This window comes from Micrasema longulum, unplaced genomic scaffold (genome assembly GCF_059751315.1).
Source record: "Micrasema longulum isolate JH-2025_06_02 unplaced genomic scaffold, ASM5975131v1 h1tg001478l, whole genome shotgun sequence".
Taxonomy (NCBI): Eukaryota; Metazoa; Arthropoda; class Insecta; order Trichoptera; family Brachycentridae; genus Micrasema; species Micrasema longulum.
The window spans coordinates 355459-370442 of record NW_028278663.1 but is presented as its reverse complement, the minus strand read 5'-3'; the positions used below and the strand labels follow the sequence as shown (position 1 = coordinate 370442).

Genomic DNA, 14984 nt, shown 5'->3' with positions numbered 1-14984 from the left:
ATTTCTTCAATTCATCTATTTGCTTATTTTTTAAAGCAATACAGTTCTCAAGTTCTATATTTTAGTTTGAAACGCAGCGCGTACATTGTATGTCACATGTACAAGGCCTTTCCTATATCGAACAATAGAAATGAGTTTTTAGGAAATATCGAATCACATTAACAAAATACTCGTACATTTACGCTTTCTTGCTACAAATTAAAATAGCTCAACATTTTTTTTATGATTTAAAATAATCAATTTAATTTATTTATTTATTTGTTTACTGTAATTAATTCAATTTACAATTATTTGGACATAAGTCTCAATTTCATAAGACCAAAGTTCTGTGTTAAGTTGGGACAAATGATAAACATAATAGTGCATGTTATAGTAATACAAATATCTAATATGCTATTGTTACTATGGGTGAATTTTGTATTGAAGCGTAAATATAAATGCCTACATTTTGATTAAAAAATTAACCAATCGTGTAACCTTTAACCTCCTAGCCATTTGAGTGGTGTTACTTTAGAAATACAACAGTACTTTTTTCCCGGGAGTAACCACCAAGTCGAAAACATTGGTTCTATTTCACGCGCAGAAATGTATTATTTATCCGCATGGACACGGAAAATATACGAGTAATAATAAAAATCTAAGTCCTACATGTTTTTAGTGTTACCTGTTTATATCGTTGGGTAACTATTTATTTAAGAGGGAAAGGTACGTATGTAATTCGAATGTAATTGCCTACTGGCCCCAAGTCAGGAAATTGGCATATATTTATTCGCTTTGCAGTGCGCTTATGCCCTATGGCAGTGACTCTGCGTCTGTACAATGTTTAAGCTTTGCATTGATTAATAACACTTCTGAAATGGGCGGAGGTAGAAATATGATGAAAATGAAAACAAGAACGTACTAATAAAAGTTGGCATAATAACAGTAGTATTCAATTGAAAATAAATGTTATATTATGAAATATTTTAATAGGTAATATCATAGACAGCTCAGTAGTTATGTGTGGTGTAGGAGTTTTTGGAGTTTTTAAAAATCTAGTGGAGATACACCCACTGCTGTTTAGTCGTTAGCGCGTTCGTCTACCACACTTGGAGTCCCAAGTTTGATTTCTGGAAAACTCCACATTAAACATTTGTGAGGTGGTTTTACCCTGCAACATTTCACTGTCCCCGGACTGGCCACAGGCTTAGAAATGTAAAACTGATCACTTTAGCTTCATGAAACAGATGGTATTGATATAACGCATTTGTTATACTAATGCAGTGCCCTATGCACCAACAGATACACATAAGGGATAACTATCTGTTTAAAGTATGGTAGGAAACAAAATAAACATGAAAATGTCAAGTCAACGGTTAAAATATAACAAAGCACAAATATTTGCTTTATTAGAAAATATAATGATTTTAGATAAATCACAATGACATGACGACTAAAAATCAGAGTAGAAAAACCTTTTATTTATTTCTAAAATTGATTTATGTTTAGTAATTAAAGTTACCTAAGATAAATATTATCTCTTTTCTGGGAAATATTAATTTGTATTTAACCTAGCCGGACCGAAGGGGGGGATTTGAAGCCCCCATAGACTGATTTTAATTCGATAACTCAAGTTTTATCATAGCTTTTTGCCGTATATTTTTTTGTAATAGTGAAATTAATACATAGAAGCATTTTCCTGTTTTTGTTTTTAAATTTAAAATGTTGTTTTTTTTTTTATTTGAAAACAAAAAAGACGTCAATAATACAAGGGTCAATCCTTTATGTACATAAGCATTCGGCAAACTAACAAAATTAATAAAATACACGAATGAGTAAAATATGTGTACGCGAAAGTATGAATAAATTTTTGCACGGTCATAAACACTTCCAACGTTTTATTATCCTGACGCCTGACTGACAAGTAGGCGCTGGGGTCGTTTGGTCCCCCGTTCGGATCATGTGTAATTTTTGGATACTTAGTGCGGGAAAGATTAACTTGGCGGGCTTAACTTCTGGGAATGCTTTTTTTACTAATTAATTACATTCTCGATTTTATATATCTTATACAATTGACGCGGAATGTTCGCCAAATGTGGTGCATCATGGCAAAACATTCAATGGATAATCGCGCGCGGAGGACGGAACAGACGCCGAAGGCGAGCGTTCCGCCCAGGGACCTTATGTTGGAATCATTCGTCTTTAGAATCGTATTCGACTTCCGTAATTCAACGAGTGACAGCTCTTGAACCACCCATACGAATGCAGTCGATTGAACACCAATCGACTTTATCATGTGTGCCCCAAAGCACTCGACATTGACAATCGAATGCAACATCGTGACTTCAGCTGTCAAACTTCCTTCTTATAAAAAGCTCGGCATTTATGTTTGAATGACGAGTAGGTATGTATTTTTGTTGTATTTAACTCAAAATTTACAACACTGGTCAATATTGTAATGATGACGTGCAACAAATACAACTGTACTTATTTTTAATCCATTATCAAATGAAGTTTCACTAGAAACATGATTTAAAAAATTATTTTATCGCCCGTCGTATTTGAGATATACTCGTATATTATACAATGTTTTTAAAATCCATTAAATGAACATGAAATATTTCTAATGACATGTAGATGTGTGTTATGTTAAAGGCAAATAATAATTATGAATGGGCAGTGTCTCAATAAAACGTTTTCTTATATGTTTTCATAATATTCCATTTACAAAATATTTAACGTAAGAAGCTGACAAGAAACAATAAAAGTTTACGTGTGGCAGGAGAGCTATAGGCCATATATAAATACGGATCTGTTAGTGATGCCACTTTCTCATTCGTCTTTGTAATTAAATTGTGGGAGGGTTTTCAAGAATAGCATTATGACAAAGCAATCGAGATGCCCAATCGACTATTGTCGAGTGGGTGACAAAATGTCACATCTTTCCAGCATAAGGCTCCAGGTCCACCGACGGAACAGCCGAACAACGGAACATCCGCGTAGCGTGTTCGACAGTTGAAAATAGTAAATCAATCGAATGAAATGTTTTCGCGTTTCGTGCGAAGCATCAATAAGTGGAATTAAGTATTCACAATTATTTCATATCAATTTGTTGAATTACATCTTTTAACAGTACTCAGGTTTTGAAGAAACGTTGGTTGCCGGCGCATGATTCAGTAGTAAAGCGTCACGAGAGGCTCGAGGTTGTCCCAGATACGTTGCACAACAGTCTGTAATGGCGTTTCCCGCCCAAGCCATGACGTGACAAAAGTATTTTTACTATGATTCACTTACGTTGTACCCACTTCTAGCCCGCGAGGCAGTAATTCAATTCGTTCTGAACCAAATATGATATCAATTTAATAATCATATAGTGTACTTATTGTTAACACATGTGCAATCACATTTATAATGTAATAGTCACGTGCTAAATTATGCAAAAAGTCTTGTAGTTTATTAAATTGATTCAAAATCGAACCCTGGACTTCATGCATGGCTACATAACGTGGTTTGAGAGCTGACAATATCAAAATACTTATTCATTTAAAATTTCAAGTACTTATTGCTAAACGCAATATCTTCCAGCCAGCCAAAAAACAACTGGTCAAAATTTTGTACTAAAAAAACATAAATATATATCAAAAGAGGCATACATAAGTTAAAGTAAAAATATATTTTTTAAATATTAATTTAAAATAACAGCTGTTTTTTTTTAATTAGGAGATAAGGTTGGCACATATAACAATAATAAATATATAAAAAAAGCACAAAGTCAAGTGATGGTTGGAGCAAATTACCTTTTAGCAAGGAACCCGCCAATTAATAAACCAAAGAATAACGAAAAATTCTGGAACTGTACGTGCAGTGCAAAAACCCAGCTTACAAATAAATCGATAGATTAGGCCGTTATAAAAATACCGTTGTTTTATTATTAACATATGTTTTTTGTTTCAATTTTTGTGGAAAATGCACGCACAAAATGAGATACCGATACGATGGACGAAACAACATACGTATGTATTTGGAAGAAGTACATGCGAAAAATGCAACTAAAAATCTCCCTTAAAAAAGAAGAAAGGGAGGTTATGAAGGCTCTCTGTAATGAAAGAACAGGTAAAGATGACCTTGTAGCTGACACGCAGAAAAAAGATGAAGATTTTTGCGCCCCAATCCTGGTGAGAGCTGATTATTGCATGTCTTGATCTCGTCAGGCTCATACATCCTGTGCAGACATGCCGAATGAGAATGAGAAACAAGAATATTTATTAGTGAACATTTAATTATCAGCTCCTACTGAGGGCAATGGCCGTGGATCTCTGGAAGGTGGCGTAGCTATTGCATCAAATAAAGTACCCGATTGGGGTATTTAAAAGAAATTCATTTTTGCTACTCAAAAAAACACATTTTCACTAAATAAAGTCAGTCAACCTTGTGTGTTCTCCTTCTATCGAATTTCTGGGCACTTCTATTCGAGTTTCAAATTTAATTTAAAATCTTGGTGTAATTCTTGAAAGGAATTTGTCTTATACTTCCTATGCAAGAAAGCTGTGATTTTAGAAAAGAAGGGTTTTCATGTTGCAGACTTGGCCAGAGTCAGCTTGGGGTTGTCTTTTGAAACTTTAACGGTCTATTTTAAATCCATTTTCTTAAGCATCGTGTGCTATGCAGCTGTCTATTGGGCACATTGATGTGAGTTGCAATACTTAGGCGAATTATTTTAAACAGCCAAGGGCAGCCTCTCCTGGCTTTTGCTAGAGAGTGAAGGACACGCTGAATTGATGCTTTCCCGGTTGTGACGGGCTTATTTTCTTTGGATCTGGAGATCCAGCGACAATCCGCGAATATTCTCTTTTTTTTTAAAAGCGTTCTTCTGTTATCGGTGGCGTCCGTCTACTGAAAAAATGTCTCAATCAAATGCCATTAAATGCTCTTCTTGGTGCTTGTAATCGCAATGGAAATCTTCCCTTTCAGAGAGGGTAACTTTTATTTTTTTTCCTTCAATCCTTCTTCAAAATCTTCTTGGGTGTTCCTGATCACTGGGCTACGCAGTTTTTATCAGGTCATCGTAAATAAAATGAAAAATTATTGACTTTTAATATTCTTGATTCCCCTTTGTGCTGCTGCGGATATCTTAATCAATTTTTTGAACTCTTGGTCTTGTCCTTTTCCCCCTTTCTATGATTACCGAATAGAGTTTCTCGCTACTATCCGTGGCCCTGTTATAGGTCCTGTCAGATATACAGATCTGGTGGCATTTAAAAAAAATTTTAAGGTTCCAAAAAGTTTTGAAATAATTTATGTGAATTTATTTATGCTTAATTAAGTTAGTTCATAACATCTTAAGAACTAGTATAAATTTTTAATAACATTTCTCAATAACATATTTTTTCAAATTAATTTGAAATATTTCAATATTTTCAATCTCTTTTATTTCTTCAGTTAACTCATTGTACAGCTTCAATCCTTTGTACAATGAGTTTTGAGATTATGTTTTTCTCCTCATTGGTAATCTTATATTTTTTGATTGATTATGTCCAATCAATATAATCCCAATCCAGTGAAGAATTCACTTCCCTCTTTTCTCAATCCAATGAAGTACACATTATGTACTTCTGGATTATATTCTTTGAGCAAAAATATGCTAAAGCTACCAGATTATAGAGTTCCTTCGGGCAGCTTTTCGCGTTAGGGAACGAGCAATTTTTCAGTGTATCTGGGCACCGCCATCGCCAAGAAGACTTATGTCCCCAGATGCGATGTGATATGAGGTGGAAAACTATCAGCCCCTATATCTGTACTTCAGAGGCAGACGGATGCAACTCCAAACGTCGAATGTTCAACAATAGCCTAAAGAATCTACTTTCTCTAAGAGATTTCTAATAATTCAGAACATAAATTTGTATTTTCAGTATCTAAATTCATTGGTTTTTTTATTATAAGACTTACATTTCTTCAAAATCAATGGACATGATCATAAACTCGATACGAAAATCGAAATGTCATTTAATCAAATTCTGGATTTGAATCCGTCTGCCTCTGAGGTACAGATATTATGTCCGTAATTCGTATGTTATTCTGTACCGACAAAATTGTTTTTGGTTGATCTCCAATATCTTATAGTTTTAATTTGTAATTCCTCTTTTCAGTGTTTTACAACCTATCCATAAACCCAAAGATGTTTATTAAAAAATACTACTGTTCTTACTTTTGTTATTGAACAACATCACATCGTTTTGTCCAGACTTCCCTTATTAAATTTCAATAGGATTACAGGGAATAATAAAAAAATGTATCAATTTTATTTTTAAAAACTCCTATTCACCCGCACGCACTATCAATAGTGCATGTAATTTAACTTCAACAGTTTGCATGTTTCTGTTGACTGCATCGATAATTTATTATCGCTTTATTCGCTAAATTTTACAGTTTATAAAATAAGAATACCGGGAGCGATGCCCCTTTATTAATTCTAGCGTAATTTCGCATAAAAAAAAGTGATCGGTACTTTCTAAAATACGATTTTGAACAATAATTACCGAGAGTTATTTACATTTATGATTTTAATAACCAACCAACATAACGTTCTCAAATGACTATTCTACAACAATAGAAATGAATTTAATATTGATTCTAAACCTCTATATTAGGTCGTTCATTTTACTTTCGTCACCTCATCTTGCAATATGAAAAAGCTCATTAATTTTATAAAAGAGGTGACAGGTAATTATTTCAATTTGAATTGAAGTTCGTGAAGAATACCTTATTGTATTATGTCTAGTAAATTTCGTGTGTAGATTTTTCAGCTATATTTTCTAATGGAATTTAAATGGATTGCAGAACTGGACTCCTGAATAAGGCATTAAAAATAACCATTACAGTCTATCAACTTGTAATTTCGATTGACTTAGTTGTCCAGTAGATCAATATTATGTACAAATTTTTCAGAAATTGGATTATCATTGTTTAGTAAACTTAAGGTGTTTTAAAAGACTCGTTTGGAGTGATTTTATTTTGATTTTTTATCTATGGCGTTAACACGCTATTTTTTCAATCGGTTACGGTTCGCTATAACGTAAATAAGGGTAAAAGAGAATGTATTCATCGAGTATGCCCTTTTAGAACAATAATTTAAGTATGGTCCTTTTGACTCTTTTGGTGAAGTTATTTAAAATAAAACATGTGGGTATTGCGACAGAGACTTTACGCAAGCAAAATTTGTAACCACAAGGTTACACTTCTTCCCTTTTATTATTTCACTTCCATTTATTTTTTTTTTCAATATCTTTTCATTCCCTTTTTTCTCATCCCACTTTTGGTTTATTTTTTTTTCCCTATTGAACTGTATAGGCCATATGGATAACATTTTGTTTATATATCAATTATTCAAATGTGCTTTCTTACACAAGCAAAAATTATATTGTCTTTTGGTTCACCGACAAGCATTAATTTATTAACATAAGCTTATTAAACATTCGAACACATTGTACGCTGTTTTATATCATTCCTATATAAAACACTGAACGTTTTACTTATAAATCTGATATAAAGTTACGCCTAGTCATAGCGGTAGAATAAGGATAGGAATACCACCCTTATTCTTCTACTATAATAGGTATAGTATTCTTATCCGTATTCTGCTTAGGTGTAGCTTTATGCCTAGTTTATGACAACACTACCACATGCAAAGTTTGGGGATTTTATTTTTTTGCTTGCGTTTACACTTTTTTTCATATCTGGCCACTCTGATAGTAAAACGTCAAATAAATATGACCAAGTAAAACCAAAGATGATGATTTTCATTTAAAACATTATGCATTACCTAAAACACTCAATCGGGTTGAATCGACCAAATCCCCAAATTAACTATTCTCTAGGGCAGTGATTCTCAAAGTGGTCTATATCGACCCCCAGGGGTCTATGACAACCTGCAAGGGGTCTACGTCAACGAAAAATAAATTTGGGGGTCCATGAAATGAAAATGGGGGTCCGTCATCGATATATCGGGGGATATCAACATGCACTGATAGTACTTCTGTACTTCTGGCTGCAAAAAAAACATACCCGTTACTTATCCTGTATTATGGAATATAGCGAGCAAATTTTTAATTTCCTTTCCATCGTCATACCAAGTGGAAAGAGGGTTCAGGCTGTTACCAATCTCCTAACGAATAAAAGAAACAGACTGGACATCATTGGCCGAAGAGATTTAAGATTAAACCTGACAAAATTGACGCCAAATGTTGATAATTTATTATTAAAGCATCAGGTTCATCCTTTCCACTAAAAACATTTACTTATTGCTTAGTTTATTTTATGTTACGTTTATTTTATATAACGGATACACAATTTTATTTTGAGTAGTTTTAATTTAAATTCAATTAATAAATGTACAAAACTTAACATTTGTTTTAACTTTAAGTTTTTAACACTAAACTTCACTACAGTCAGAAATTTATGAAAAATCAATATCAGGTAAGTAGGGGGTCTACCAAAAACCGAAAAACATGGCAAGGGGTCTACGACACAAAACAGTTTGGGAACCTCTGCTCTAGGGGATAGAAAAGATTCAAAATACCACCCCTGAAGATATATAATAGAAATCGCAAGGTTTTTTCATTAAATAATAAATAAATCAAAATAATTTAAAAAACGGAAATGAATAGTCTTGTTACAATAAATACTTTATGTAGTTTAATTGTTGTTGTTCCGATAAAATTAAAATATACCTTTTTAAATAACGTGTCACTTACTGTTACGTCATTCTTAAACCAACCATAGGGGGACCATGTTTTTGTCTATTTACTGTTTTATTTCAACAGAGCGTTTATCTGTAAGTATATATTATTTTATTCACTTTTCTCTCGTTACGTGAGAAAATAAGCGCTGTAAATCATTTAAAGTTCGCTTTCAAAAATACGACCCCAATCAAACCATTAATTAAGGTGTGTTTTAGAAATATCGCGAATTATGGAACGTTTCGGAAATACTCGCAACCAATTTTCATACATTGAGTAAGTAAAACCACTTAAACTGAATGTAATATACAGTCATGGAGCATATTTACCTTAAGTTGGTATTTTCAAAACTACTAACCCTTTCACTTCCTTTGCGTTATGTTCAAAAGATCTGATTTTCGAATCCAAAAGCACATTAAAATTATTACAAGTATGATTTAGCTAAGCTAATACATAATAAATAACTTCAGCCCTACGGGAAATTGAATACAAAAAATGTTTTCTTGTGCGCGGTAAAAACTAGAGCATTAAATTGTACGGCAAAGTTTCTTGAAAATGTACGAAAAAAATAATAAAAACGCACTACTTTAATTGACGTCACTAGTTCATATGAACCAACCAATGATGTGACAGCTGTGAAGGATATCCGGTTGGCTAACTGTAAACGAACCATTGGGAAAAACTAACATAGAACAACCTCTGACGTCACACGCAGAGTTATTTCAGAAATACAAAACTAAAAAAAATCATAGCGCTAAAAATACGATATGTAAAAAAAATTTTTTTTTCTTTGTTTAATAAACTATTAACAAATAAAAAAAAAAAAAAAAACACTGAACTTCCTCATTGGCAAAAGCGCCAACCACTGCACTACGAAGCCGTGCAGGGAGTATCAAAGACAAATAAAATCAATAAAATAGTGATAAACACTGTATTCAAAAACACTATCAATATAAGACTTCAAGCTAACTCATGCCAATCCATCTTCATCTTACACTGTTTTAGTGGCGAAGAAATGCACGAAAAGCCAGAAGATCTATTCCAAGGAATTCCAAGTTGTCTGACGACTTAACAAATCTACGCATTCTGAACATCGGGCATAAAAACAATAGTTGGTCTTAGAAGATTTGAAAAATATCAGATTTATTACTATGTTCAATTTATTTGATGTATCGACATTTAACAGCAAATCGCTTCCCTCACATACATTGTAGACCTTTGTTACCAAGAACTGGAGTTCTTCTTTGTTGTTAGCAAGAAACACGACATCATCAACATACAAAAGACAATTGACAGTTAAATCACCCATTTTTGCTCCCATTCTTAAGCCTTTCAGTTCTTTCATGCAGTTATCGATATACACGATGAACAGCCATGGTGACATCACACATTCCTGTTTGACTCCTTTATGAATGTCAAACTACAATGTGTATGATCCATTCACCCTAACACATGCTGTGATGTCTTCATACAGAGAAGTAATAGCTCGTGTCAGATTTCCGCTCACTCCACACTCCAAAAACACTTTGCATTATTTTTCTCTGGAATAATCAGAAAAAACAAAAATCTATTTCTGATGCACTATTGAGTGCAGCAAGGAATTATGATGCAACGAAATTGTTTAAATGAAACATTGATGGTTGCACTTTTGTTTGATTTTTCAAGATTGGCTAGGTTTTATTTACTATTCAGGTGGATGGAGAATACCCACAGCTCCGTGTGCGAAATAGAACCAGAATCTTAGACGACTTTTACCACTTGGTGGCGATGACTCAGGTAAAAATCCTTAAAAAGGAAATCAAATAGAGATAAGTTCGCCTCGTAGTTTAATGATAAGTGCATACGCCTACCTTTCTCTTCCTTAATCTCTCCTCCTTTCCTTTTTCCGCTTTTTTCCTTTTTCCCATTGAGTAATAGTTTTGATTTAAGGTAATTTATAAACAAATGCGTTTATTTCTATTTTTATATATTTTTCACTTTTTAATCTTTTTTTTTTTTCTATTGAATATGTTCTGTAACTTGAATTATAAAAATAAAACTTTTATTTTATTGGTTGGTTGGAAGAAATTGCCATTTGGCAATAAGCCCGCTAATGTACAAATAACATTATGTACAAAAAGTTAAATAAATAAATAAATAAATGTTTGACTTGAGATTCCGGGTTCGATTTCTGGCAGGATCGACAAGAAATATTAAATTTGAAGGTGGTTTTAAACATTCATAATATTTTACTTATTTACGGTTTTATAACCTGACCTTTATGTAACAGATAATCAAGTGACACTACGTTTTGTTTTTCAATGTAGTGCCCAACGCACCATCGGGCGTAGATGATTATTTAGATATGAGATGGTTATTTTGATGATATTTTCTATATTATGATGGACATTTTAAATTCATTTATTAATTTTATACCTTTTTAAATACCGTTTTAAGTCAGCCTCATGGTGTAATGGTCGACGCATTAGCCCACCATGCGAGAAAACATGGTTGATGTGAAATATTTATTTAAAAAGGCTGATTTCACACTAAAATATTTCATAGTGCTTGGACTGGTACCTAAAGCGTAAGACTATTCATCTTACCTTCATGTAACAAAAATAGTTGAGATGTACTGCGATTGGTGTACCAATGCAGTGCCCTATGCACCATTAGGCGTGGAAAGGGAATGATGATGAAACACCGTATTAGCCCGAAAAAAACACGCCCAATATATTTGGAGCAAGAATGAAAGGAAAAATTAATCTTTAACACCGAATATAAGATGAATGTTTGTTTTGTAGAAAAATATACCGATGGATTCATTGAACTGATTTAAAAACATCGCGTTGTATTCGGGCTGATAAGGAGCATTGTTTAAAGCTAATTAAAGTCAATGTAAATTATTCCTTAATTTTTTATTTAATTTCTCTCTGTTTTTAATGTGTATATAATATACGTTATGCTCTTACTTATATTTAATAATGTTTTTTTTAATATGTGCACATACCATCATATTTTTTAGTAGTTTACTTTTTAGTTTTTACTTAAACATATTTTTTCCTGTTTAAATAGTGTTTTGAAAAAACTAAAAAATATTGTATCTTTTTGTAATTTATTGCGTTACTTTCTTTTATTATTACTATTTATCAACAATATTTTGAGTTCGTCCAAATTTTTGTAGACAACTTAAGTAGACAAAATAACTTCACAAACATCAACAGATGAAAGAATTAAAGGAATATAGATGTTCAAATATAGGCAGAATGGTGAATGTTACACAGTGTGTAAAGTGGCCACTCAAACCAGCCATTGACAGGTCATAAGCCCTGTAGATGCCTAGACTTATATATTACCTTCTCTTAAATGTTCTTCATCTCTGTTGTAATATGTTAATTACTATTTATGATTGTACTTACTACTACTACAACTACCATCACGTCGTTTCCCCGTAAAGGTAGGCAGAGAGGATAGACCGCCACACACGTCTATCCTGACATACATTCTTCCACATTCATACACCTTGATATACGTGCGCTTCGGTTGTGTGCTTTTGAGGTGACCAGACTTTAGATTTTGATTCATCTGAACATGCCACGTCTTTCTTGGTCATCCACGTCCTATGTGACCTTTTATTCTAGCCATGTATTTCTGTTTTACCATTCTTAAGTTATTCATTCGTTCTATACGATCAAACCATTTTAGTTACCCTTCTTCAATCTTATCCATTACACATATCTCAGACTTGCATTCTTGTCTGATTTCACCATTCGTATGCCTGTCATACATTGATTTTCCGCACGTTCGTCTAAGCGACCGAATTTTGACCTTCGTACTTATCTGTGTTATTTTTGTAAAATGGGCATTTTATCAAATCGTAAATTTATATTAATATTCGTAATATTACACACAAAATAATGAACATATATTTATTTTGTTGTTGATGCTTTGAAAACAAAAAATAGCGTAAAGAAGAAAATTTACTCAAAAAACCTGATAAAACGGTTTAAAATATTTTTTTTAAAGTAGAAAAAGAGAGAAAAAATAGCAATTAAATAAAAGAATAAACATGTTTGTGAAAGCAAATTATTCTACCGAATCCCAAAAGGAACACACCCACACTACCCGAAGTCAAACTAGAGGATGGGTCATGGGGTCTACCACAAACTCTGAATTCGGGCAACGAAATTTCAGGTTTCTGGGCCCCAAAATATTTTATATGTTACCTGAATATTGCAAAACCATGACCCGGATTCAATTTTTAAAAATTGTAAAAAATTGATTCGTGGGTTTACGTCAAAAAAATGGTAAAATTTAATCAAAACATTCTTAAATAATAAATGGTAGAAATTAATACTTTATAACTGTATAATAAATAAACTATTAGTTAGTAATGTTTTTGTTTATTTTGCATAAAAATGCCTGCCTGAAAACAGGTCGTACCTAGTTAAGCTCGGGTTTCCTAGGACAGCGGTGCCCGTATTTTAACGGCCGTAGTGAACATTGATGCGGTTGACAGCCGTCGTAACGGTGACTAGAGAGTGGTTTCCTATAAAAATGGTGATGATAACACCGTTAAAAAATAAAACCACTCTCTAGTCACCACTACGACGGCTGTCCACCGCATCACCGTTCACTACGGCCGTTAAGATACGGGCACCGCTGTCCTAGGAAACCCTAGCTTTAGGCAGACTAGACGTGATCCAGAGAAATATATTACCTAAGTGTGTATGTAGTAGATAAAGTTATTGTTATTTTTGTTAATGAACTATGATTATTATTATTATTATACATTTCGATTTTGAATCTTCGGAAAACAAGATAAAAAATAAAAATAAATCAAAAATGTATATAAGAAAATTCAAACATGTAAATCAAATCAAAAATAAAGAAATGGTCAAAAATAAACGAAAGATAAAAACATTGAGTTTCTCAAGTAAAGAAATCTCGCCAACTTGTCACATTATTGTTTTTTTTATGTCTTCATCAAAGCATTCAAATGTTTTTTTTATCTTGTGCGGAAGAGAAAACATAGCACACAGATATATATCAAATAATATAAGAAAAAAAATACATAATAAGAAAAACATAAAAATTAATAATTTTTATGTTTTTCTTATTATGAATTTTTGTAAAATTAAATTTAGTACGTACTATTATTTGGCAAACGATTTATTGCTCTTATTCCTTATATTTCTTACTATAATTGAATTACTTTCTAGAAAACATAACTCAATTATCATTTCAATTATGCTTTTATATTTATATATATATTATTTTTCTGTTGATTTTAATTATACCACTATTTTGTATATTTGATTATGTGTGATTCTTAATTTGTATAATTTATATTTTAAAAAAATTTCTGATTTTCTTTTTTGCATCGTATTCTTTGGAATTTAATTATTTATTACATTTACCTTTTTTTCTAGATTGTGATTCTATGTCATTATAATTTGATCTTATTAATTTTACTATGTATTTTTATTGTTATTTATTGTGGCTTGACACGGGCATAGCCTAAAAAGCCTTAATAAGTTCATAAATATTTAATTTTGTAATTTTGAATGAATAAATAAATAAATAAATACATAAAAAGGTTTATATTATGTATATTCATAGGAAACGAAAGTTTATGTAACTCAGTTACTAGCGAAAGCATTCATGTATTGTACGCAGTGAATACAATTTAAGCACATGTGCAATAAACTATATACCTACGTTTTATATTATATAATTTAAAAAAAATATCATACCTGACACATAGAGAAATTCCGATATGATAAACAAACTACAAAACCACTTTACGTAATACTTCGACCACATTTTTAATAAATCACTAAATCAATCGACAAAACTCGAGACAATATATTTTACTTTTTTAATTCCATTAATGTTTTGTAAATAGGGCAAAAGACGGCAATATTTTATTCAGTTGCACGTCATTTTGTCTTTCGGGCTGTGGAAATACTTAAAAAGAAGTATATGGCACCAAAAATAATTTCAAGCTAATAAAATTTAACAGATTTTTTTATTTTGACATGCGCAGGCGTTCACCATCACAGTCCTGAACATACTGAGTTGTTTTTGCCATGCTTGACAGGATTATACCGGTATAGTTACAACATTGGAAAGTTTTATGCGCATGGCTAAAAAGTACCGTATTTAGATTTCAGTTGTTTTGAGTACTTAAATGAACAATTTGTATTTTTTACTAATTGTATCAAACACGAAGCAGTGTTTTTAATTTAGTTTATCGGTGGATACAAATGTAAACACACCAGAGCCGCG

At 32.2% G+C, this 14984-nt stretch overlaps 1 protein-coding gene across 1 annotated transcript in view; it reads right to left on the bottom strand.

Annotated features, from left to right (window-relative positions):
• LOC148275255 (uncharacterized) overlaps positions 1 to 14771 on the bottom strand; it is a 78295-nt gene extending 63524 nt beyond the window's left edge. Inside the window, exon 1 of the mRNA XM_088235959.1 lies at positions 14450 to 14771. Within this exon, the coding sequence (XP_088092085.1) occupies positions 14450 to 14519 (70 nt within the window). The 5' untranslated portion in view covers positions 14520 to 14771. The remainder of the gene's footprint in view (positions 1 to 14449) is intronic.
• Between the last annotated feature and the right edge of the window lie 213 nt (positions 14772 to 14984).